The 23,208-nt window shown below is 41.0% G+C and overlaps 1 protein-coding gene across 1 annotated transcript in view; it reads left to right on the top strand.

Moving 5' to 3' along the window:
* Positions 1–22,429, top strand: part of LOC124605592 (equilibrative nucleoside transporter 4) — a 201,826-nt gene extending 179,397 nt beyond the window's left edge. The window contains exon 10 of the mRNA XM_047137379.1: positions 21,231–22,429. Within this exon, the coding sequence (XP_046993335.1) occupies positions 21,231–21,619 (389 nt within the window). The 3' untranslated portion in view covers positions 21,620–22,429. The remainder of the gene's footprint in view (positions 1–21,230) is intronic.
* Positions 22,430–23,208: the final 779 nt, after the last annotated feature.

Here is a 23,208-nt window from a genome sequence, read left to right as displayed (position 1 = left end):
CAGAGTCTTCTTAAGCTGAGCCCTTACATGCTCTAGGGATTGAGGTCAGGTGACTTTCGAGGCCACAGGAGGCATTGAATAATATTCCCTAACCCCTCTGCTCCTTTGAAACCAGCTCTGAATAATAATGCTAGTGAGCAATGGATGATTATCATGTTGGTGAGTGAGACATCGTTCGGAATACCAAAGTCAAGCTCCAGGGATGCTCACATTTTCTAGGAAATGTTCATAGCATGCTGAAGTGAACTTGCCTCAGATACATCCTAAAGTTCCTGCACCCAGCCTCAACATTTCACACTTATACATCTGCTCCTAGCACATATTGTTTGTTTCCCATCTGTGTCGTAAACAAGAGCAGGACATCTGCTCGTGGACTCAGTTGTGCACTCGTTGGAGAAAATGACTTTCCTCCAGTTGACATCTTCCCGGGGACTCAAAACTGTTGGTCTATCCATGGCTTGTGCGTTGGACAATGGCTCTTTGATAAGAGCACGTTGGGCCCTGATTCCACGGTCCTTTAATCTTCTGAGAGCAGTTCTCGATGGGCCCAGGAAATGTGAAGCCCTCCGTAGATCCCAGACAAAGGAGGATTCTAGGTCATCCTGACCAATTCTTCATCTCATCTCTGTGTAGACACTACTGGTCTTCCAGGTATTGGATGTCTAGCTACCTCACTGTTATCTCTAAATCATCTAATCCATCTCCTTGCTGTGGAAGCATCAACACCATTTTGACATCCTACCTCAGATGCACTAACATTGTTTTCAAAGTGAGCAGTTGTTCACATTGAACATTCATATCAGCCATTTTGAAGGAGACCTATGATGTATTCCAATAAGCTGATACTTTTCTCTTTAAAATGGAATATTTTGAATGAATATGGAACCTAGAAAAGTCTACAACAACACAATTTGTAGTGAATTAAGGTTTAAAATATTATCAGCGAAGGTCTAAAAAAATTTTTTTTCTTGAAATGACAGTTGACTCCACTTAGATTTGAACACTTGTCCTTTACATTCGTAAATTGTCAGCCTATAAACTCAGCCATTGAAACAGATGTGAAACACTCGCCTTAGTAATAATCCTACCAATATGGAGCTCTTATATTTCATCTATTTCTACATTCTCAAATAATAATTTTCAAAACAAATGATATCATGAGTAAAATTGCTATGAATCTCGACAAGTACTATATCCTAACTATTATATTCATTCTATCTGACAATCTAAATGCCAAGCTCAAACTCCACAGACCACTAGAGTTTGAACATGGTGCTTCTGAACTTCAGCATGCACAATGCTCTGTTTTTGGACTCAAAATTATTTGAGCCACCAAACTTTTTGCCTCTCATTGCACATCTGAAATGTGATTAGGTTCACTCGCTGTGTTTGTGAGTGAGGTTATGTTTCAAAATATGATCCAATACAGAAAGATAGGTAGATATCATTAAGTGATTTGCACTTTTAGATCATTTAATTAGTACATTTGCTTACATTTTTGTTGGACATTTAGTTGTCTTTCACACAGAACACAGTGATAAACATACTACAGCTTAATGCTTACACAAACAAATGTTTACCTAATTCCAAAGCATCTTAATGCTAAGATAAACTAGTTTCAATTACTAATACAGTAACATACAGTGCAGCTGAAATCTTTTCTTATTGTTGTTGTTGTTGTTATCTTCATCTACAAGTAACTTCTGAATCTGTTTACTGTACACATCTTTGGGTCTCCCTCTATGACTTTTACCCACCCCCTCCCCTCCCACACTTCACTCCAGTACTAAATTGGTGATCCCTTGATGTCTCAGTGTGTGTCCTACCAACCATTCCCTTCTTCTAGTCACGTTGTGCCACAAATTTCTTTTCACCCCAATTCTGTTCAGTACCTCCTCATTAGTTATGTGATCTAACCATCTAATCTTCAGCATTCTTCTGTAGCGCCACATTTCAAAAGCTTCTATTATTTTCTTGTCTAAACTGTTTATTGTCCATGTTTCACTTCCATGCATGGCTACACTCTATTGTCTGCCTGCTTAGCTGATTGGTTATGTGTTTGCCTACCATGCAGTGGGCCCGGGTTCGATTCCCAGCCAGGTTAGAGATTTTCTCCATTCGTGGACAGGGTGTTGTGTTGTCTTCGTCACCATTTCATCATCATTGACATGCAAATCACCCAATGTGGCGTAAGCTGAAACAAGACTTCCAACTCAGCAGCCGAACTTCCCTGGATGGGGCCTCCTAGCCATCAATACTACATTTCCAATACTACATAGCTCTCCAGTCCTCCTAATGGCATTTTCCATAAAAATACTTCAGAAAAGTCTTCATGACACTTAAGTCTATATTCAACAATAATAAATTTTTATTCTTCATAAATGATTTTCTTGCCTTTGCCAGTCTACATTTTATACCTTCTCTACTTTGACAATCATCAGTTACTTTGCTGCTCAAATAGCAAGACTCCTCTACTACTCTGAGTGTCTCATTTCATAATGTGATTCCCTCAGCATCACCTGATTTAATTTGACTACATTCCATTATTCTCATTTTGCTTTTGTTGATGTTCATCTTGTATCCTCCTTTCAAAACATTGTCCATTCCATTCAACTGCTCTTCCAGGTCCTTTGCTGTCTCTGACAGAATTACAATGTCATTGGCAAACCTCAAAGTTTTTATTTCTTCCCTATTATTATTATTATTATTATTGTTATTATTATTATTATTATTACAGGATTAATCAATACAAAGATTAATTAATAACAACATCTTGTTGTATTCCTGTTATCCTCCGCCAAGCCTCTTTATCCAGTGCATATTCCTTGTTGAAGCTGCGATGTTCCTTTACTCCATTTATCTAGTCTGTCCAAGAATGTCATGGTCTTCCACATTTATGTCTACCTGGTGGTTTCCATTCATAAACCTTCTTTGGCCACCGATGTACTGGCATTCTCATCATATGTCTGTACCATTTTAATGATTTTCTTTCAATTCTATCACAGTGTCATTTGCCTTCAGTCTCTCTCTTACTTCATCATTAGTTTTTCTTTTGATTTTTGATATTCTGGCACTCTTGGGCAAAAATAATCCACTTCCATAGCTATTAGTCTTCTTTTGAGATCCGCATTTAAGATCCATAGTTCTGATCCATACAATAGCACTGATTCAACCATTATCTTACCTACTCTTTTGTTATTGCTGTTGGAAATATTATTATCCCACCAAAAAGAATTCATACACCCTAACACTTTTCTGCTTTGGTGTATACTTCTGTGGGGCCCAAACCATTTTTATCAATATGTGCTCCGAGATATTTAAATTTCTCTACCTGTCTCATAACTGCTTTGTCACTGATGTGTACTTCAAATTTAGCATCACTATTCACCACCAGATACTTCTCTCTGGACTTTAATTTCTGTTCCACATTTTTGCTTGAACAATACACAGACTGAATAACATTGGGAATAAGCTACAATCCTGTATCACCCCCTCCTCAATCACTGTTTCCCTTTCATACATCTTGACTCTTACAACTGCCATCTGGTTTCTGTAAAATTGCAAATAGCCTTTCACTCCCTGTATTTTACCCCTGCCACCTTTAAAATTTGAAAGAGTGTATTCCAGTCAATATTGTCAAAAGATTTCTCTAAGTCTACAAATGCTATAAATGTAGGTTTGCCTTTCCTTAACCTATCTTCTATGAGAAGTCATAGGGTCAGTATTGCCTCATGTGTTCCTACATTTCTCAGAAATCCAAACTGGTCTTCCCTGAAGTCGGTTTCTACCAGTTTTTCCATTCTTCTGTAAAGAATTCATGTTAGTATTTTGCAACCATGACTTATTAAACTGATAGTTTGGTAATTTTCACGCCTGTTGCCTGCTTTCTTTGGAATTGGAATTAATATTGTATTCATAAGGGTATTTCACCTCTCTCATACATCTTGCTCACCAGATGGAAGAATTTTGGCATGCCTGGCTCTCCCACAGCTATCAGTAGTTCTCACAGAATGTTGTTTATTCAAGGGGCCTCTTATCTTCATCTACATCATCTTCCATTTCCACAATATTGCCCTCATGTACATGTCCCTTGTATATACCCTCTATATACTTCTTCCACCTTTCTGCTTTCCCTTATTTACTTATGACTGCCTTTTCATCTGGGCTCTTGATATTCATACAGGTGGTTCTCTTTTCACCAAAGGCCTCTTTAATTTTCCTATAACCTTCAGATATCTCTCTCTCTCTCTCTCTCTCTCTCTCTCTCTCTCTCTCTCTCTCTCTCTGGTATTCATTGGACAAATATATTATACTAGAATTGACATGTAATTACATTTTATCGCAGTTTGGGTGCATAGATCATGACAAGTCAGTACCTGGAACAACCACCTCTGGCCATAATAACGGCCTTGATACGTCTGGGCATTGAGTCAAACAGAGCTTGGACGGTGTGTACAGATACAGCTGCCCATGCAGCTTCGACACGATACCACATTTCATCAAGAGTAGTGACTGGCGTATTGTGACGAGCCAGTTGCTCGACCACCATTGACCAGACGTTTTCAATTGGGGAGATATGAAGAATGTGCTGGCCAGGGCAGCAGTCGAACATTTTCTGTATCCAGAAAGGCCAGTACAGGACCTGCAACATGTGGTCGTGCATTATCCTGCTGAAATGTAGGGTTTCGCAGGGTTTGAATGAAGGGTAGAGCCACGGGTCGTAACACACCTGAAATGTAATGTCCACTGTTCAAAGTGCCGTCAATGCGAACAAGAGGTGACAGAGACGCATAACCAATGGCACCCCATACCATCACGCCGGGTGATACGCCAGTATGACGATGAAGAATACACGCTTCCAATGTGCGTTCACCGTGATGTTGCCTGCGAACCAGGAGAGCTTCTGTAAAGTTTGGAAGGTAGGAGACGAGGTACTGGCAGAAGTAAAGCTGTGAGTACCAGGCGTGACTCGTGCTTCGGTAGCTCAGTTGGTAGAGCACTTGCCTGCGAAAGGCAAAGGTCCCGAGTTCGAGTCTCGGTCGGGCACACAGTTTTAATCTGCCAGGAAGTCATCGGACTGTTCGTGCAGATGGTTTTTGTCTTGCAAGTGTCCCCATCTGTTGACTCAGGGATCAAGATGTGGCTGCACAATCCATTACAGCCATGCGGATAAGATGCCTGTCATCTCGACTGCTAGTGATACGATGCTGTTGGGATCCAGTACAGCGTTCTGTATTACCCACCTGAACCCACCGATTCCATATTGTGCTAACAGTCATTGAATCTCGACCAACGCGAGCAGCAATGTCGCGATATGATAAACTGCAATCACAATAGGCTACAATCTGACCTTTATCAAAGTCGGAAACATGATGGTATGCATTTCTCCTCCTTACAAGAGGCATCACAACAACGTTTCACCAGGCAACGCCGGTCAACTTCTGTTTGTGTATGAGAAATCGGTTGGAAACTTTCCTCATGTCAGCATGTTGTAGGTGTCGCCACCGGCGCCAACCTTGTGTGAATGCTCTGAAAAGCTAATCATTTGCATATCACAGCATCTTCTTCCTGTTGGTTAAATTTCGCGTCTGTAGCACATCATCTTCGTGGTGTAGCAATTTTAATGGCCAGTAGTAGTAGTGTGTGTGTGTGTGTGTGTGTGTGTGTGTGTGTGTGTGTGTGTGTGTGTGTCTCGCTCTATTTCCTGCAGTGGTATATGCTTCTAAATCCTTACATTTATCTTCTTGCCATTCCTGCTTAGCCATTTTGCACTTCCTTTCAATCTCATTTGTTAGACATTTGTATTCATTTTTGCCTGCTTCATTTACTGCTTTTTTATATTTTCTCCTTTCATCAGTTAAATTCAGTATCTCTTGTGTTGCCTAAAGATTTCTACTAGCCCTCATCTTTTTACCTACTTCATCCTCTGCTGCCTTCACTATTTCATCTCTCAAAGGAACCCATTCTTCTTCTACTGTATTCCTTCCCTAGTTTCTTGTCCGTAGTTCCCTAATTCTCCCTCTGAAACACTCTACAACCTCCAGTCTTTCAGTTTATCCAGGTCCCATCTTAAATTCCTACCTTTTTGCAGTTTCTACAGTTTTAATGTACAGTTCATAACCAATAAATTGTGATCAGAGTCCACATCTGCCCCTGGACATGTCTTACAATTTAAAATCTGGTTACAAAATCTCTGTCTTACTGTTATATAATCAATCTGAAATCTTCTGGTGTCTCCAGGTCTCTTCCACATATATAACCATATTTTACAATTCTTAGATCAAGTGTTAGCTATGATTAAATTATACTGTGTGCAAAATTCTACTACACAGTTTCCTCTTTCATTCCTTTCCTCCGGTCCATATTCACCTACTAATTTTCCTTTTCTTCCTGTTCCTACTATCAAATTCCAGTCCCCCATGACTATTTAATTATCATCTCCCTTAACTATCTGAATAATTTCTTTTATCTCATCATACATTTCTTCAATCTCTTTATCAGCTATAGAGTTAGCTGGGATATAAACTTGTACTACTGTGGTGGGTGTGGCTTTGTGTCTATCTTGACTGCAATAATGCATTCAGTATACTGTTAATAGTAGCTTATCTGTGTTCCTATTATTTGATTTGGTATTTATAACCTTGTATTCACCTGACCAGAAGTCCTGCTCCTCCTACACTGAACTTCACTAACTCTCATTATATCTGACTTTAGCCTATCCATTTCCCTTTTTAAATTTTCTAACCTACCCTACTGATTAAGGGATCTAACATTTCAGACTCCAATCCATAATGCTAGTTTTGTGTCTCCTGATAATAACATCCTCCTGAGTAGCGCTCACATATAAATCCAAGTGGGGGACTATTTTACCTCCAAAATATTTTACCCAAGAGGATGTCATCATTATTTAACCACACAGTAGAGCTACATGCCCTCGCAAAAAATTATGGCTGTTGTTTCTCCGTGCTTTCAGCTGTTTGCAGTACCAGCACAGCAAGGCCGTTTCAGTTGATGTTACAAGGCCAGATCAGTCAATCATCCAGACTATTGCTCCTGCAACTATTGAAAGGGCTGTTGCCCCTCTTCAGGAACCATAAATTTGTCTGGCCTCACAACAGATAGCCCTACATTGTGGTTGCACCTCCGGTACAGCTATTTGTATCGCTGAGGTGCTCAAACTTCCCCATGTACAGCAAGGTCCATGGTTTCTATGTAGGTGCATTTACGTCATGGCACATATTAGACAATATGATTACTTGGTGAAGACAATTTTTTATTGCTAAAGTTAATATATTTAGTAAAATAAGCATTCAGCATTGGATAAGCTCTTGAAGAAATTAATATTGTTACTTTCTATCTTATCATTTAGTAACATGTTACCATGTACTATGCCATGAATGCAAACTTATAATTCTTCATGCAAGTCCATTTGCTGTCTTTTGTCCATTTTATATAATATATGAAGACCATTCACGATATCATGGAATGGGTGGCCAAGTCCTTTTATGTGGTTGGCAATTGCCTGTTTATTATAATTGTTTGTGTGGCAGGCATTTATATGTTCATAGTATGTTTTCTGGAAGTTTCTCCCAGTTTGAACTACATAGTGGCCTTTGCGTATATCACATACTATTTTAAAGATGCCTGAGTATGTGCATCTAAGTTATGTTTCAGTATGTATTGCAGTTTGTGTGTTGTGAAGACAACATTAATGTTGTGCAGTCTGAAAATGTTTGCTACTTTGTAGGAGAGTTTGCCCTTGAATGGTATACAAGCAGTGAATCTCATTCATTTTCTGTGCAGCAGTTGGCTTATTCTGCCTCTCTCCTACCGTCTCTGTGTGAAGTTGTCAATAAGTGTGTCATCCAAGCCATTTGCTTCAGTAATTTGTTTTATTGTGACGAGTTCATCAAGCTTTGCTTATTTATCCATTGGTATATTGCCAGCTCTGTTAACTAAGGCTCTATATGCAGCCTGTTTGTGTTTCGAGAGTGGAAAGGTGAGCTGCTTATGGTAGTGTATATTGTTGTTTCTCTGTAGATTTTGCATGTGTGTAAATTCTTCTCTTTACTGATGTTCGGTCTATGAAGGTAGCGCTACCATTGTTTTCATATTCAACACAGAATATTATAATTCAGTCCCATTTATTGAGTTTATCTAGTATGTTATTAATAACACTCGTGTCGTCATCTACCAGGTGCAATGTATCATCAACATAATGATCATAATAATAAACTAGCTGATAAACCCGCCATTGCCCAGATATTAATTTTGCCAGTTTTCTATTAGGAACAATAACAAAAAATGAACTGTGTTTGTAGTGTAACACTGAAAAAAATTCGTTTCCAAGAATTCATGAAAATATCTATGAAATTATGAAAGTCATACAAAGAAATATGCATAATGCACAAGTGTATGTGTACACTATCAAAATTAAAGAACATAGTATGCGAAATACGAATTCTTTGTGTTGTTTATTCACTTCCTGCAGTAGACTTAGTGTGAGATGATCCCAGACAGGTTCTGTATGCAGTGTGCAGCTGCTTCATGATTCTACAGCGTTATTTTGTAAACGTCTCTATGGCAGTGCTTCTTCATAGCTCTGTAAATGGCTCTTGTTTTCATGTACACCCATTTGCTCTTCACATTTGAAAGCTGTCAAAAGTGCTGCCAGAGTAGTAACTTCACACATGATGTAGCATTTTTTTCACACCCACCAGACTCATCTCCTGATTTAACAAAAAACTTTTTGAAAACCTCAGTTCACTTGTAAATAAGTTCCCCAGTTGTACTGTAATTGTTGGTGGAGACTTTAATCATCCTTGCAGCTTTGTTAGCGGTGGGTGTGATAAGACATCTTATAAAACTGTAATAAATTTCTTCTCTCAATACTACCTAGAACAGACAGTAGGCACTCCACTCATAATGGAAATATATTGGATCTAATGGTAACACACTGAAATTGGTATCAGTGACCATGACATGGTTGTGGCAACAATGATTATCAAAGTACAAAGGACAACTAAAACAAGCAGAAAGATTTGTACGTTCAGTAAACTAGATACAAAAATAAATAGTGTCATATCTCAGTGAGGAACTTCGAACTTTCAGCACAGGGCAGGATCATACAGAGGAACTCTGGCTCAAGTTTAAAAGAATAGTTGAATGCGTACTGGGTAGATATGTACCCAATAGAACAGTTCATAATGGGTATGTAGCCACTGTAAAGAAACTTCTAAAGAAACAGCGATTACTGCATAATAGCGCAGGGCTTTATATAGAGAGATGCTTAATGAGATGCATTTGGCTGTCAAGAGAGCAATGCATGATGCCTTCAACGACTACTGTAGCAGAATATTGTCAAGTGATCTATCACAGAACCCAAAGAAATTCTGGTTGTATGTAAAGGCTGTTAATGGCACCAAAATTAGTTCTATTCCTTAGTGAATGAGACAGGAACTGAAGTTGAAGGTAGGAAAGCAAAAGCTGAATTGCTTAGGTCTGTTTTCAGTGTTGCTTTACAAAGGAATAGCTAGGAGAATTGCCCCAACTTAATACTCGTACCATTGAAAAGATGAGTGAAATAAGTATTAATGTCAGTGGTATTGTGAAACACGTGAAATTTTTAAAATTGAACGAAGTTCAAGGGCCAAATAGAATCCCTATCAGATTCTCTACTGAAGTTGCGGCTGAATTAGCCCCTCTTCTAAATATAATCTATCATACATCCCACGAAGAAAATACTGTGCCTGTTTCTTGGAAAAAAGCACAGGTCACACCCATCTACAAGAAGGTCAGTAAAAATGATCCACAAAACTACTGTACAATATCCTTGACATCAATTTGTGGTAGAATCTTAGAACATATCCTGAGCTCAAACATAATGAGGTATCTTGGACAGAATGCCAACTAGCATGGATTTCAAAAACATTGATCATGTGAAACCCAACTTGCACTTTTCTCACATGACATGCTGAAAGTTTTGGATCAAGGCAATCGGGTAGATGCTGTATTTCTTGATTTCTGTTGTAGCGGCACCACTGGTTAAGATGGGAAAAGGTTAGCTTTGGTGCAATATTTCTGAGCGCACAAGTTACAGCCAGGTACGGGCCTGTTGACAGGAGTTATGCTACCAGCAGTTGCGAAGTAGAATGGAGGCCACAGGGCCTGAAAAGAGTAAACACAGCAGTGTGCATGACGCAAGTTACAGGCAGAAGGGGCCCACTAGCCCAACCTAGGTGTTATGACCACATAACTCGAAGTGGCGATGTAACAAAACAAAGGCACACAGCCACGTATAAATAGGCACTGGTTCACCAACAAGGCATTCAAGTGTGACAGCTCTCCTGGATGGCAGGGCATGTCACACCACCGGCTACACGCAGCAGCAGATGGGGCGCCATCATTCCAGTCCACGACAGGTTGTTGGTTCGGCCCTCTGAGGCCAATGCTGGGTCTGCAGACAGCCAGTGGTGGGCCACGCCATGGCTCACTATTGCGGGCAGTCTTGTTGACTCCCAACACACGCTGGAGGCTTCCTGAGGTGAGGGCCACAGATTCGGATGCCGGATCACGGGTGCTTGTTGTCGCTGTGATCGTAGCCATGCCAGTCCAGAAGCACGCAGCGGGCCACCCTGCAAGCGGCGCTGAGGCAACAGGGACGGAGAGTGCTGAGTCGACTGCCAGCACAGCGTGACGTCGTCACAACTCCACGGCCATACAACACCAACACACCACAGGGCATTACACGGGTTGCGGAGGCAGCCATTCCACGCCAAGCCATTTTGCAGACAGCAAAGTGGTGTCCTCAGCATTGCGGGACCTGGTGACTCAGACCAAGTGGAACTGGTGCACTGTAGCTGGAAATAATAAATCACTTGGGAAACTTGGACAAGTTTCAATACGGCGCATCCTGACAGACCATCCTCGTCCAACAGCCCCTCTACATTTGGTATCAGAATAGTGGTCATCGTCTGTACAGTACGACATTCGAGCCCACCACCTACATTACAGCCACAAAATGTGGTGAGTGTTGTTGTTTTTTTTTTTTTTTTTTGTGGGGGCGGTGGGGGTCAGAATAAGTGTTAGTGTGTCTGGGGCCGTAAGATGATGTCTTTCGTGGCATTTGATTACTTTTGTATTGGTGTATGATGATACGGAGCTGTAGTAAGTCAGGTTATTCTTGTACTTAAATGTTTTGTTTTGGGACTAACTGGGAACGAAAGCAACAATATAGCAGAGTCATGAACGCAAGGTGTGTCAGAACCAGAAGTGGTACGGATTTTGTTGGAAAAGGTAGCACAATTGACAGCGGACAATACGCAGTTGAGAAGTGAATTAATAGCTAGAAGTGAGCGGGAAACTGCAAAGGATCAGTCATTTTTGCCTAGGGTGCCGCAGCAGGATATTGATCCAGCCGCTGCGAGTTTGATTATTCCGTTTTCTGGCAAGGCATCTGAGGATGTGCGTTGATTTGTGGAGGACTTGGAAACTTCAGTTGTGATGAATGGTTGGTCTGATGGACAGTTGTTACATGTAGTAAAGATTATATTAACAAGTGAAGTGAAGACATATGTAAGGTATTCTGAGGCCTTGAGGAAGGCGGGACAGTTTAAGCAGTTGAAGGAGGAGGTTTTACAGAGGTACAAGAAACAGACTAGCGCTCATTACTTCAGGCAGAAGTTAAGTACAATGATGAAGAGGTGGGGGGAGATGGTAGAGAAATTTGCAGACAGGATAAGAGAAATTAATGAGTATACTTAATGATTTGGGCCAGAGCGATGTAGCGAATGGTGTTCCATTGCAGGAGGCCTAGCAAAGGGCACTTGATGTATTTTTGAGGGTTACCAGCGCGTATGTCACAGAAAGTGCATGAAGGGACTCCGAAAGATTTGTATTCGGTCATTCAGCTGTCAATTCAATGTGACGAAATAGACATGGCAACAGGGGTATGTGATAGACAAGCAGTGTTTACAGCGGGTGTAAAATGTGTGTTGTCATACCGGACATGTGCAGAGGCAATGTACCCAGTCACAGAGGAATAGAGGAAGGGGTGGAAATCAGCAGCATGGAGGATGGAGAAGTAGAGTCAGTCGAGGGGGACAATCATTAAACAGCAGAGGGGGGGCCCAAGACTCACCTAAGGGAGCTCCCGTTTAATTTCATTGCTACAAATACATATGCAGAGGTGGAATATTCGTTGGTAGGATCCATAGGAACTAAAAAGTTTAAGATTTTGTTGGACACAGGGGCGCAAGTGTCAGGGGCTACTAAGAGTTAAATGGGATGAAGGAAGTTAGACCCACCATATTATAGGTTGTGTGGAGTGGGGGATAAGGAGGTCACACCTTTAGGGTCAATGACAGTTGACCTTCACATGGGGAAAGTCTGATTTGATGCATGCATGGAGGTAGTACCATGGGTAAGTGAGGGCTATGACATGATCCTAGGATTAGATTTCTTGCATCAACATCATGCCAAAATTGACCTTGGAAAACAAACTGTGGAACTGGGTGGAATGTTATTTCAGCTAGGTAAACTGTTGTCACTGTCACGAGGGGTGTTCAATGTAATGAACAAACCAATTGAACTGCGTACATTAGCATTAAGGCTTTATTCACATGCGTGTGTGTCTAGTGGCACCACAAAGTCGCTCTGGGTAAGTGTAGAGTCAATTCTACCTGTGGGTACAGTATGTGTTAATGAACCATTGGAGGATAGTAAATTTTTGGATCCATTAGGTTGTTTTGTGAAACATAGTATTGTACACATACAAGAGGGAAACTATGGGCGAGTAATCCCCATGAATGTGGATAATTTTAGCGCTGTAGACGCGAATTTGAGAAAAGTAGTTTTAGAAGCAAATTTGGATGTACCAAATGACGAAGACTGGTGTTCAAGAGGTAGGTGAAGCGATCAACCACTAACTGCCCATAGAACTGCATTGCGTGACAAAATTAAGCATTTGAAAGGAGGAGAAAAAGAGCATGTGGAAGAATTGTTGTGGGAATTTGAGGATTTGTTTTTTCTGCGAGGGCCGTTACCAGCAACCCCATTAGTTCAACATAGGATACCGACAGGGAACAAAGCACCTGTTTACCATAAACCATACCGAATACCGAGGTATTTGCAGCTGATTTTGGAGAATTTCATTGCTCAACAGCTTGCGGACGGTATTATAAAGCATAGTAGCAGTTGCTGGGGAGTGGGTATTGTCGTTGTGCCTAAAAAATCTATGGATGGAACTAAGAAATACAGGTTCTGTTGTGACTACTGATACCTCAATAATAAGACATTAATGGATGCATACCCCATTCCAATCATATTGGAGACTTTGAATCACCTAGGAGAGTGCCAGTACGTTTCTACAATGGATTTGACAAGTGTTTATCATCAGTTACAGGTAGCTCCAGAGGATCGCCCAGAAACTGCTTTCTCTACTCCGGGAGGCCATTACCAGTACATCAGAATGCCATTCAGTTTGAAAAACACTCCAGCAATGTTTCAGAGATTGCTAGACAGTGTGTTGAGGGGTTTGAAACCACAGCAGTGTCTTGTCTATTTGGATAACATTATAGTGTTTACAAGTAGTATGGAGCAGCATAGACAGCTGTTAAGGGAAGTCTTTATGAGGTTAAGAGCAGCTTAATTGATGTTGAGCCTGGAGAAGTGTCATTTTGCGTTGGGAGATGTGAAATATTTAGGGTATATCATCAGTAAGGATGGAGTGCGAACAGATCCGAGGTTGGCACAGGCTGTAAGGGATTTTTGGGAGCCCAAAACTGTAAAGGAAGTGCAATCATTCTTCGGAATTTGCAATTTCTGTTGAAAGTTCATGAAAGGTTTTACAGATTTAGCACAGCCATTGAAGCGATTGTTATGGAAGGGTGTGAAATTTGAGTGGACAGAAGATTGTCAGAAAGCGTTTGATAAACTGAAAGAAGTGTTAACATCAAGTCAGGTTCTTGTGTTTCCAGGTTTTGTAAAGGAATTTGTTCGAGCACTAGGGTGTGTTCTCAGTCAGGAAATTGATGGGAAAGAACATCCTGTAGCCTATGCGTCTAGGCAGTTGAACGCAGCAGAGAGGAATTACTCAACAACTGAGAGGGAGATGCTTAGTGTAATCTATGGAATCACATATTTTAAATGTTATTTATATGGGAGAAGATTTTGGGTAGTGACAGATCATCCTGCGTTGAAGTGGTTGTTGAGGTTGAAGGATCCATCCACTAGACTCGCTAGGTGGGCTGTGAGGCTTAGTGAATTTGACTAAGAGATGGTGCACAAGCCAGGGAAGAAGCACGGTAATGGGGATGCACTGAGTAGAAAGGTGGCAAAAGTAGAAGTCATAGGTTGTGACCTAGCAGTATGGCAAGAGTTACAGGACACTGACAATGATTGTAAACTGTATCGAACAGAGCCACAATTTAATATGTACGATAGTCTTCTGTGCAGGGAAACAAAGTTAGGGCCAAGGGTAGTAGTGCCTGTGAAACTGAGAGATGAGGTTTTAAAGGAAGCACATGATCAGATGTTATCTGGTCATGGTGGGTATAGAGCAATGAATAGGAGAGTGGCGGAGAGGTATTGGTGGAGAGGTAGGAAAAGTGGATGTGGATCAGTATGTCAAGAACTGTATACCATATGTGCAGAGAGCAGATTTGAGCGGGAAACAGATACAGCTACAACGATTGCTGGAAGCGACATGTCCATTCCCTATGCTGGGGATCGATGTCTAAGGACCTTTCAGTCGAACACCATCGGGGAACAGATTTGTTCTGACAATAATAGACCATTTTTCGAGGTATGTGGAGATGGTGCCTGTGCCAAAACAACAGGCAGCAATGGTCGCGCAAGCGTTAGTAAATAACTGGATTTTGAAGTTTGGTGTTCCGGAGACAATAATTACTGACCAAGGGGCCAACTTCATGTCGGATTTAATGAAGGAACTGTGTAAATTGTTGAACGTAAAGGAGTCGAGGACAAGCGCATTGCATCCACAGGCAAACGGAAGGACAGAACGGGTACACAGAACAATCAGGAAGATGCTGAGTTTTTATGTGGATTCCCATCACTGTCAGTGGGACGAGCATTTGAAGCATATTGTATGTGCGTACAATGTAAAAGTCCATACCAATACTGGTTTGTCTCCGTATGAGGTAGTCTACGGGCGAAAAATGCCGTCACCCTTTAGATTTAATGAAGCTACTGAAAGGAAGGACCAGTGAGTCTGTACATCAGTTCGTTAGAACAATTCAGGATGTTTGGAAACGGGTACAAAAGGCAAATATGAAGGCTTTGGATAGGCAGGAAGATGCAGTGAAGCGGAAAGGAAATTTACTGCAGTATAGAGGAGGGTAATGGGTAATGCTATCCAGCCCCTATACGTCAAAAGGGAAAACAACGAAGTTCATCATGAGTTACCAAGGGCCATATCAAGTAGTTGAAACCACATCCCCCGTTAATTTTAGAGCTTTATCTGCCAACTAGAACAACGATAATACACATTGGGCGGTTGTGGCCATTTAAGGGTTGCCCCGATGTGATTCCAGACATGTCACAGGAAGGAAAGAGGAAGAAAGAGAGAGTGCAGAGAGGTGTTCAGCACAGAGAAAACCAGAAAGATAAGAGTACAGCATGCTGTACCGTATGCTTTGCAATCCAGAAAGTAGTGCAGTATTTGCAGTTTTTTTTTTTTTTAAATCATTGGGTTTGCGTAGATTAATTAGGCGTTGTATTTTCATATGTTGTATGTGTTTTTGAGTACTGTGAGCCTGCTAGGGGCAGCAGTCTTTATGAGGACTGAGGAATGCTGATGGTGATCCCTGTCCTCAGGTCACTGAAAAGAGGAGCATTGAGCAAGTTTGTAGAAGTAAAAACTGAGGAGGTATTGCTGATCTCGGCAGTTAGCAGCCGGTACACCGAGATGACAAGGGAGGAATTATGGAGCTGCCATAGAGGGAAGGTATGTCCAGCCAGGGTGATGAGCACCAATCCGCACACATGCATGGTGCAGTTATTTTTGGCCAGGAAGGAAGAAATTTACTTTGCAAGGGACATCAGGGAGCCAAAATTGAGCTTGCAATGGGTTGGGATGAATTGGATCTTCTCCACCTACAAAAAATCTATAGTAGTAGCAAGTTGTTTTGAGCAGGGAGTATTTGCCGAAGAAAAACATATAGAGCTCGAGGGGAGCAGAATGTTAATCAATGGAACTAAGTGTAACTTAATAACACAAACCTTCCATCTGCCAGCATCTATTTCAGGAGTCATGCACTTGAATGTTACACAGCCACAGCTGTACTGGCCAGAAGCAACTTATGAGTTTGTGCCAAGGCAGAATCTGACCTTGTTAAATCAAATCCTGGAGTCAGGTCTGTTGAGATCCGTAAACCAGTTCATTTCTGAACAAGGGGGGCGCATATCACCTGAACAGCTTGTGCAGCATGTTGCTCAATATAGGAAAAGGCAATGCCAAGTAACGATCATTTTGGGCACCTCTGTGCCAAGTGCCATCGCAGCCTTAACTTTGTTATGTGTTGTTTTCATTCCGATCAGGCGAAGAGCCAATTCCAAGAGGGAACCGACTGTAGGCCAGATCCCAGTGGATTGGATACCGAGGGCATAAAACAGGTAGGTAAGGGCTTGATCAAGCATTAAGTGGGATGGTCATCCAGTAAGGAATTTTTACGTTATGTCTCATGTCGTATGTTTAAGAGGACTGGATCACATCAAAGTTTTCTAATAGTAGTAGTAAATATGTCATAAGTACGTGCCGACCCAAGCAGGTTTAAGAGAGGTCAACCTGGGGACCGGGTCTTTCTGAAGGGGGGAATAAAGTAGTGGCACCATCGGTTAAGATGGGAAAAGGTTAGCTTCGGTGCAATATTTCTGAGCTCATAAGTTACAGCCAGGCATGGGCCTGTTGACAGTAAGTCACGCTACCAGCGGTTATGAAGTAGAATGGATGCCACAGGGCCATAGACCCACTGAAAACAATAAACACAGCGGTGTGCATGGTGCAAGTTACAGGCATAAGGGGCCCACTGTCCCAACTCAGGTGTTATGAATACATGACTCAGAGCAGTGCGTTAGCAAAACAGAGGGGCACAGCTTTGTATAAATAGGCGCCGGTTCACTAACAAGGCATTCAAGTGTGACAGCTCTCCTGGACAGCGGGGCGTGTCATACCACCCGCTACATGCAGCAGCATGTGGGGCACCAGTGTTCCAGTCCACGATAGGTCATTGGTTTGAGGCCAATGCAGGATCTGCAGCCAGCCAGCGGCAGGTCACGCCATGGCTTGTTACTGCAGGCAGTCTTGTTGGCTCCCAACACACGCCCGAGGCATCCCAAGGCGAGGGCCGCAGATTCGGACACCGGATTGCTTGAGCTTGTTGTTGCCGCGCCCTAGCCATGCCAGCGAAGAAGCACGCAGCAGGCCACCCTGCGAGCAGTGCCGAAGCAACAGGGACGGAGAGTGCTGAGTTGACTGCCGGTGGAGCCTGGCGTCATCACAACTATACAGCCGTACAAGGCTCACACATCGCTGGGAATTGCACGGGTCGCTGAGGCAGCCATTCTCTTCCAAGCTGTTTCGCAGACAGCGAAGTGGTGTCCTCAACATTGCAGGACCCGGTGACGCAGACCAAGAGGAACGGGGGCACTGTAGCTGGAAATAATAAATCACTTGGGAAACTTGGACGAGTTTCAATATGGCACATCCTGACAGCCAATCCTCATCAACATCCCCTCTACACCGGAAAGCATTTGATTCAGTATCACACCTACACGTATTGTCAAAAATAGGAGCATATGGGGTATCAAGTGAAATTTGTGACTGGATTGAGGACTTTTTGATAGGGAGGATGCAACATGTCATCTTGGATGGAGAGTCATCATCAGATGTAGAAGTAACTATGGATGTGCCCCAGGAAAGTGTCTTGTGCCCCTTACTGTTCATGTTGTATATTAATGACCTTGTAGACAATATTAACAACAAAATCAGGCTTTTTGCAGATGGTGCAGTTATCTTTAATGAAGTACTATCTGAAAGAAGCTGCATAAATATTCGGTCAGATCTTGATAAGATTTCAATGTGATACATAGATTGGCAGCTTTCTCTAAATGTTCAGAAATGTAAAATATTGTAATCACAAAATGAAAAAAAAAGTAGTATCCCATGACTATAATATCAGTGAGTCACTGTTGGAATTGACCAGCTCATACAAATATGTGGGTGTAACAATTTGTAGGGATATGAAATGGAATGATCACATTGTTTCAGTCATGGGTAAAGCAGGTGGTAGACTTTGGTTCATTGGTAGAATACTGGGAAAGTGCACATCAGTATACAAAGGGGACTCAAGTGTGTGGGACGTATACCAGATAGGACTAAAACGGGATATTGAACATAAACATAGAAGGGCAGCATGAACTGTCACAGGTTTGTTTAGTCTGTGAGAGAGTGTCACAGAGATACTGAAGGAACAAAACTGGAAGAATCTTGAAGATAGACGTAAACTATCCAGACAAAGTCTATTAACAAAGTTTTAAGAACTGGCTTTAAATAATTACTCTGGGAATATGTGTTCATTTTCAGATAAAACAGAATACCTTGAACGACTAGAGATAGGATGTTCATATTCACAGAACATGTATATTAGTATTTTCTGCAGAAATGATTAGCATTTAAAACATGTCAGCCAGCGGGTTCAAGGTCAACATCGATATTGCAACACAACACTACCTTCTGGTAAAATGTGCCTGTGCCTCTCATTGTCATTATTAACCAAAGGTAATGGATCAGTGTGAGTTGGTCGGACGTGCAGGGTGTCTCGCAGGCATATGCACGAACCTTATGGTCAGATCAGTGAGTTTGAAAGAGGGCACATTATTGGCATTAGAGAATGTGATGCATCCATCTGGGAGATCGCTGCTTGTGTGGGATGAAGGGTTTCGGCAGTCCAACAAGTGTGTGTGGAATGATTCAAGGACAGCCATAAAACACAATGAGATGGATCAGGTCACACCATCCAGACCACCCCCTGAGAAGATCAACACCTCATCTGCCAATACAGGACAGACCTGCGTCATCTTCAGCTCTGACACAACAGTGAAACAGTGGAACACATTGTACTCTATCAGGGTTGACAGTCCATCGCCACTTATTACGACATGGGTTGTGTGTGCATCGTCTACTTCTCCACCTACATTTGACGAATGTGCAGAAACACACTAGAAGGCAATAACGTCATTGGGGCCAGGAATGCCACTGGATAGTGTTTTTGAATGAACCCAGGTTCTGTTTGTTTGAAAATGATGGCTGTGTTTTGGTTCGCCGCAGACAGGGCAAGTGATATCACAGTGACTGCATTTGCACAAGACATACAGCACCAGCTCAAGGTCTTATAGTGTGTGGTGCTATTAAGTACAACAACAAATCACAGTTGGTGCATGTCCAAGTCACTGTGACAGTGTGGGCTACATGAATGACATCCTGTGACCTGTAGCCGTGCCCTTTCTGCACAACAGCCCAGACACAATTTTTCAGGAAGGTAATGCACGACTACATGTTACTGCATGAACATGTGCGCTCTTGGTGTCACAGGATGTCAACCTTTTGTAAGGTAATCACCACAGATGAACTTTGGAACCAGGTGAATGCAGTATGGATGGCTATACCACAGGATGCCATTCGCACCTCATACACATCAATGCCATCACACATGAAGTTCTCAGGGTCTATGGTGGACCCTGTGACTACCAGGCAACAGGACACATGCTGAACTGAGATGACTGAAATGCTCATCATTTCTGTTGAACGTACTTAAGTACATGTCCTGTGAATATGAACACCCTATCTCTTGTTGTTCAAGGTGCTCTGTTTCTTTTGATCATGAGTGTATTACAACCCCTTATGTATTGCTCACATAGGAATTGTGAGGATAAGATTAGAATAATTACTGCACACACAGACACATTCAAACAATCATTCTTCCTGTGGTCCATACATGAATGGAATAGGAAGAAACCCTAATAAGCTGTACAGTGGGATGTACCCTCTGCAATGCACCTCATGGTAATCTGCAAAATGTAGATGTAGGTGTAGAACTGTAAGGTGTTCTGAACCCCACAGCAATTGTTGCCTGATAGTAAGGGTTCTGTGTACGAAGTTTGGTTGAAATCAGTCCTGTGGTTTAGGAGGGGATGTGGAATATACGCACACCCATTTTTATAATACGTATGGAAATTTTATCCATAGAGCTTGATTTTATTGTTAGAGTTTTTTGCTAAGGGTGGTTAATACATATTCGCAACTGTGTCTGATATACTTGAACCTGTTGTGAGACCTTTATGGTGCATGGCAATTTTATTAGTAAATGTAAAATAATTGTAGTTGAGTACTAGTTCAAGAAGTTCTATGAGCAACCTCTCTGGCACACACAGCAAATGAACCTAATCACACTTCAGATTTATGTAACATACATGTAACTGGAATCCACCTGATGATGGCAGCATGCTGCCAAAACATGTCACACTAATTAGATATTAGTAAAAAGTGAATGAAGCAGTATTTCATAAAAGGAAAGACCTTCCTAACAGAACATGTAACAGAAATGACATTCGGAGATCACAGGAACATTGAAAGGAGTTTCAGTTTACCTACAATCAAAACAGGTGGACAATGAAGGGTTGAAAGCTAAAAGAAAATAATATGAGGTTCATTTATAAAATTACAGTTTCACTGTGTACCAACTTTAACTGTTAAAAATGTAGTGAAAACCTCACAGGCAGTTGCTAACCAACATTATCTCTGCTAATGTTAATGTATCTCAAAACATAAAGAACTTGTTAAAAACTAGTGAAGTCTTTGAAGGAGATGTAAAATGGTATCATGTGCAATAGAATACAGTTAGAGAAGTGAAACTAATCAGCTACTAAGAGGAAAATGTAGGAGCAGAGGTGACAATAAATACCTTATTCAGTAATGTTCATGATAAATGTATTCAGCTCACACTGGAATGTTTCTTTATAAATTCTCAATAATTTCTGCCATAATAATAAAAGACACAAGTCATTGTAAATGCAGCTGCCTTCTCCATGCTTCCCCTCAGATCATCCCTTCTCCTCCCTTACTTTAATTATAAATTAAGTTATTCACTCATAAATCAGTTGAAAATTATTATTATTATTATTATTATTATTACTATTATCTTGTTTTCTTACAGGTAATATCATGACTTTATCGTACAACATTGGACTGACTGCAGGCTCACTTGTTGCCTATCTACTTGATGCAATAATAGGGCCACCACTACCAGGCAATGGATGTAAAATTCACACTCATTATCAGAACAGATCAAGAGCAACACTGGTGTCAAGTGTCACTAAAACAAACCATAATATTACAAGCACAGTTCCAACAACACTCTTGTCCTCTGTTGCCGGTGCCACTGAATCTTCAGCAGCAAATGTCAGTACTCTTTTGCTAGCTACTGTTACTAGTACTGTAATAGCCTCTGTTTCTCAGGTAGTAAATATTCCTACATCTGAGTCATCTGTTCTGAACTATGGAAATGTGTCAACAGGATTTTCAACATCTTTAGAGCCTTTCTAGTTTATTCTTCATGCTCCAAAAGCAAGGGTTGTCTAGCATGATAACTAATGTGTATTAATAGTGTGTCCAAACTGCAGTTTTTTGAGAGAGACTGATCATATTTTTTGTCTTCCTGTCATTATCCCACTTTTCCAGATTTACATGCATATTAGTTGATGTGCTGACATTGATTTCTTATTTGAAAGATATACAATAGAAATATTGCAGCAGTTTGATATATATGTTGAGTAATGTTTCCTTTCAGATTTTTAAAATGTGCATTATATGGAATTAGTTCAGTCTCTCAAGTTATTGGTGGCATTAAAGTGCTGTAGATGCATCATTTTTTAAGAAGAACAAAATTACTATGTTTTGATGAATCCTTTTGTTTTTGCAATATAAATTTAGAACACTTTTATCATTACAAAAGTACAGTGTTCAGTCCAAAAGGTTATGTTTTGTATATATGTCTAACATTCAGTTGGTGTAGTACCCAAGTTATTAGGTACAGACAGAATATGGTACATTTAATGAATTGTAAACAGGAGTTCTGCTGCCCGCCATTTACATTGCTGTAATTGTATTTTTATTTTTTTTACTTTTATTTTTATTTATTTATTTATTGTGGTTTATGAGTAAAAAATAAGTTTAACATCTAGCACAAGAAGTCTTATGAGCAGAGCATTTTTGTCAGGTATTTAATATTTTGGAATCCATCCATTAGCAACATTTGTGTCTAGGCTGCCAATCGCTCGCTCTCTCTCTCTCTCTCTCTCTCTCTCTCTCTCTCTCTCTCTCTCTCTCTCTCTCTCTCTCTCTGCCTGTGTGTGTGTGTGTGTGTGTGTGTGTGTGTGTGTGAGTGAGAGAGAGAGAGAGAGAGAGAGAGAGAGAGAGAGAGAGGGGGGGGGGGGGGGGAGGGGGAGAGAGAGAGAGAGAGAGAGAGAGAGAGAGAGAGAGAGAGAGAGATGGAAGAGTGGGAGGTATTCTTCATGTGTCTCAGAAGTTAGCAAACCTGACAGTTTTTCTCTGTTGGTCCTTCTCTTATAAATTCTTCAACTATTGTCACAAAGGCATTTTCAGTACAAAAATTAATATAGGTTTGTACCTTTAGACAGAACATTGGAAATTTATTTTTAGACATGGAGTTAAAGACTTTATAAATAATGATGAAGTACTGAGCAGAAACATAACAAGAAATAAATTAGAATGTACCACTAAAAGTTTTAATATCCACAGATATTGAAAAATTAGATTGCCTCTACCATTAATAATGAAGTGAAGCAAAAAAAAAAAAAAGTTGAATATTGCAAAGAAGAAATGATTCAAGACCCTCACTCAAGAATGGTGTACAAGAAGTGGCAAAACAGCCTTTCACATACCCTGATATTTTGTAAGCATTTCACTGTTACTGCTTTAAGTTAGTGTCTAATTAAAGAAAACCAGACTATTTTGTCTGTCTTTATATTGTGTATAAGCATAGGGAAGACTATGTCACCTCTCTCTTTGTCCAGTGTTAGAAATTTTTTACTGCTTGTAATAAGTCTGTGAGGCTAGCTCTGACAAAACATTAGCAAAAGATGTGTGTCAATAAATGTATTTTGTTGTGCCTT

This window comes from Schistocerca americana, chromosome 3 (genome assembly GCF_021461395.2).
Source record: "Schistocerca americana isolate TAMUIC-IGC-003095 chromosome 3, iqSchAmer2.1, whole genome shotgun sequence".
NCBI lineage: Eukaryota > Metazoa > Arthropoda > Insecta > Orthoptera > Acrididae > Schistocerca > Schistocerca americana.
The sequence above is the reverse complement of the archived record's forward strand: the minus strand, read 5'-3'. Positions and strand labels throughout refer to the sequence as shown.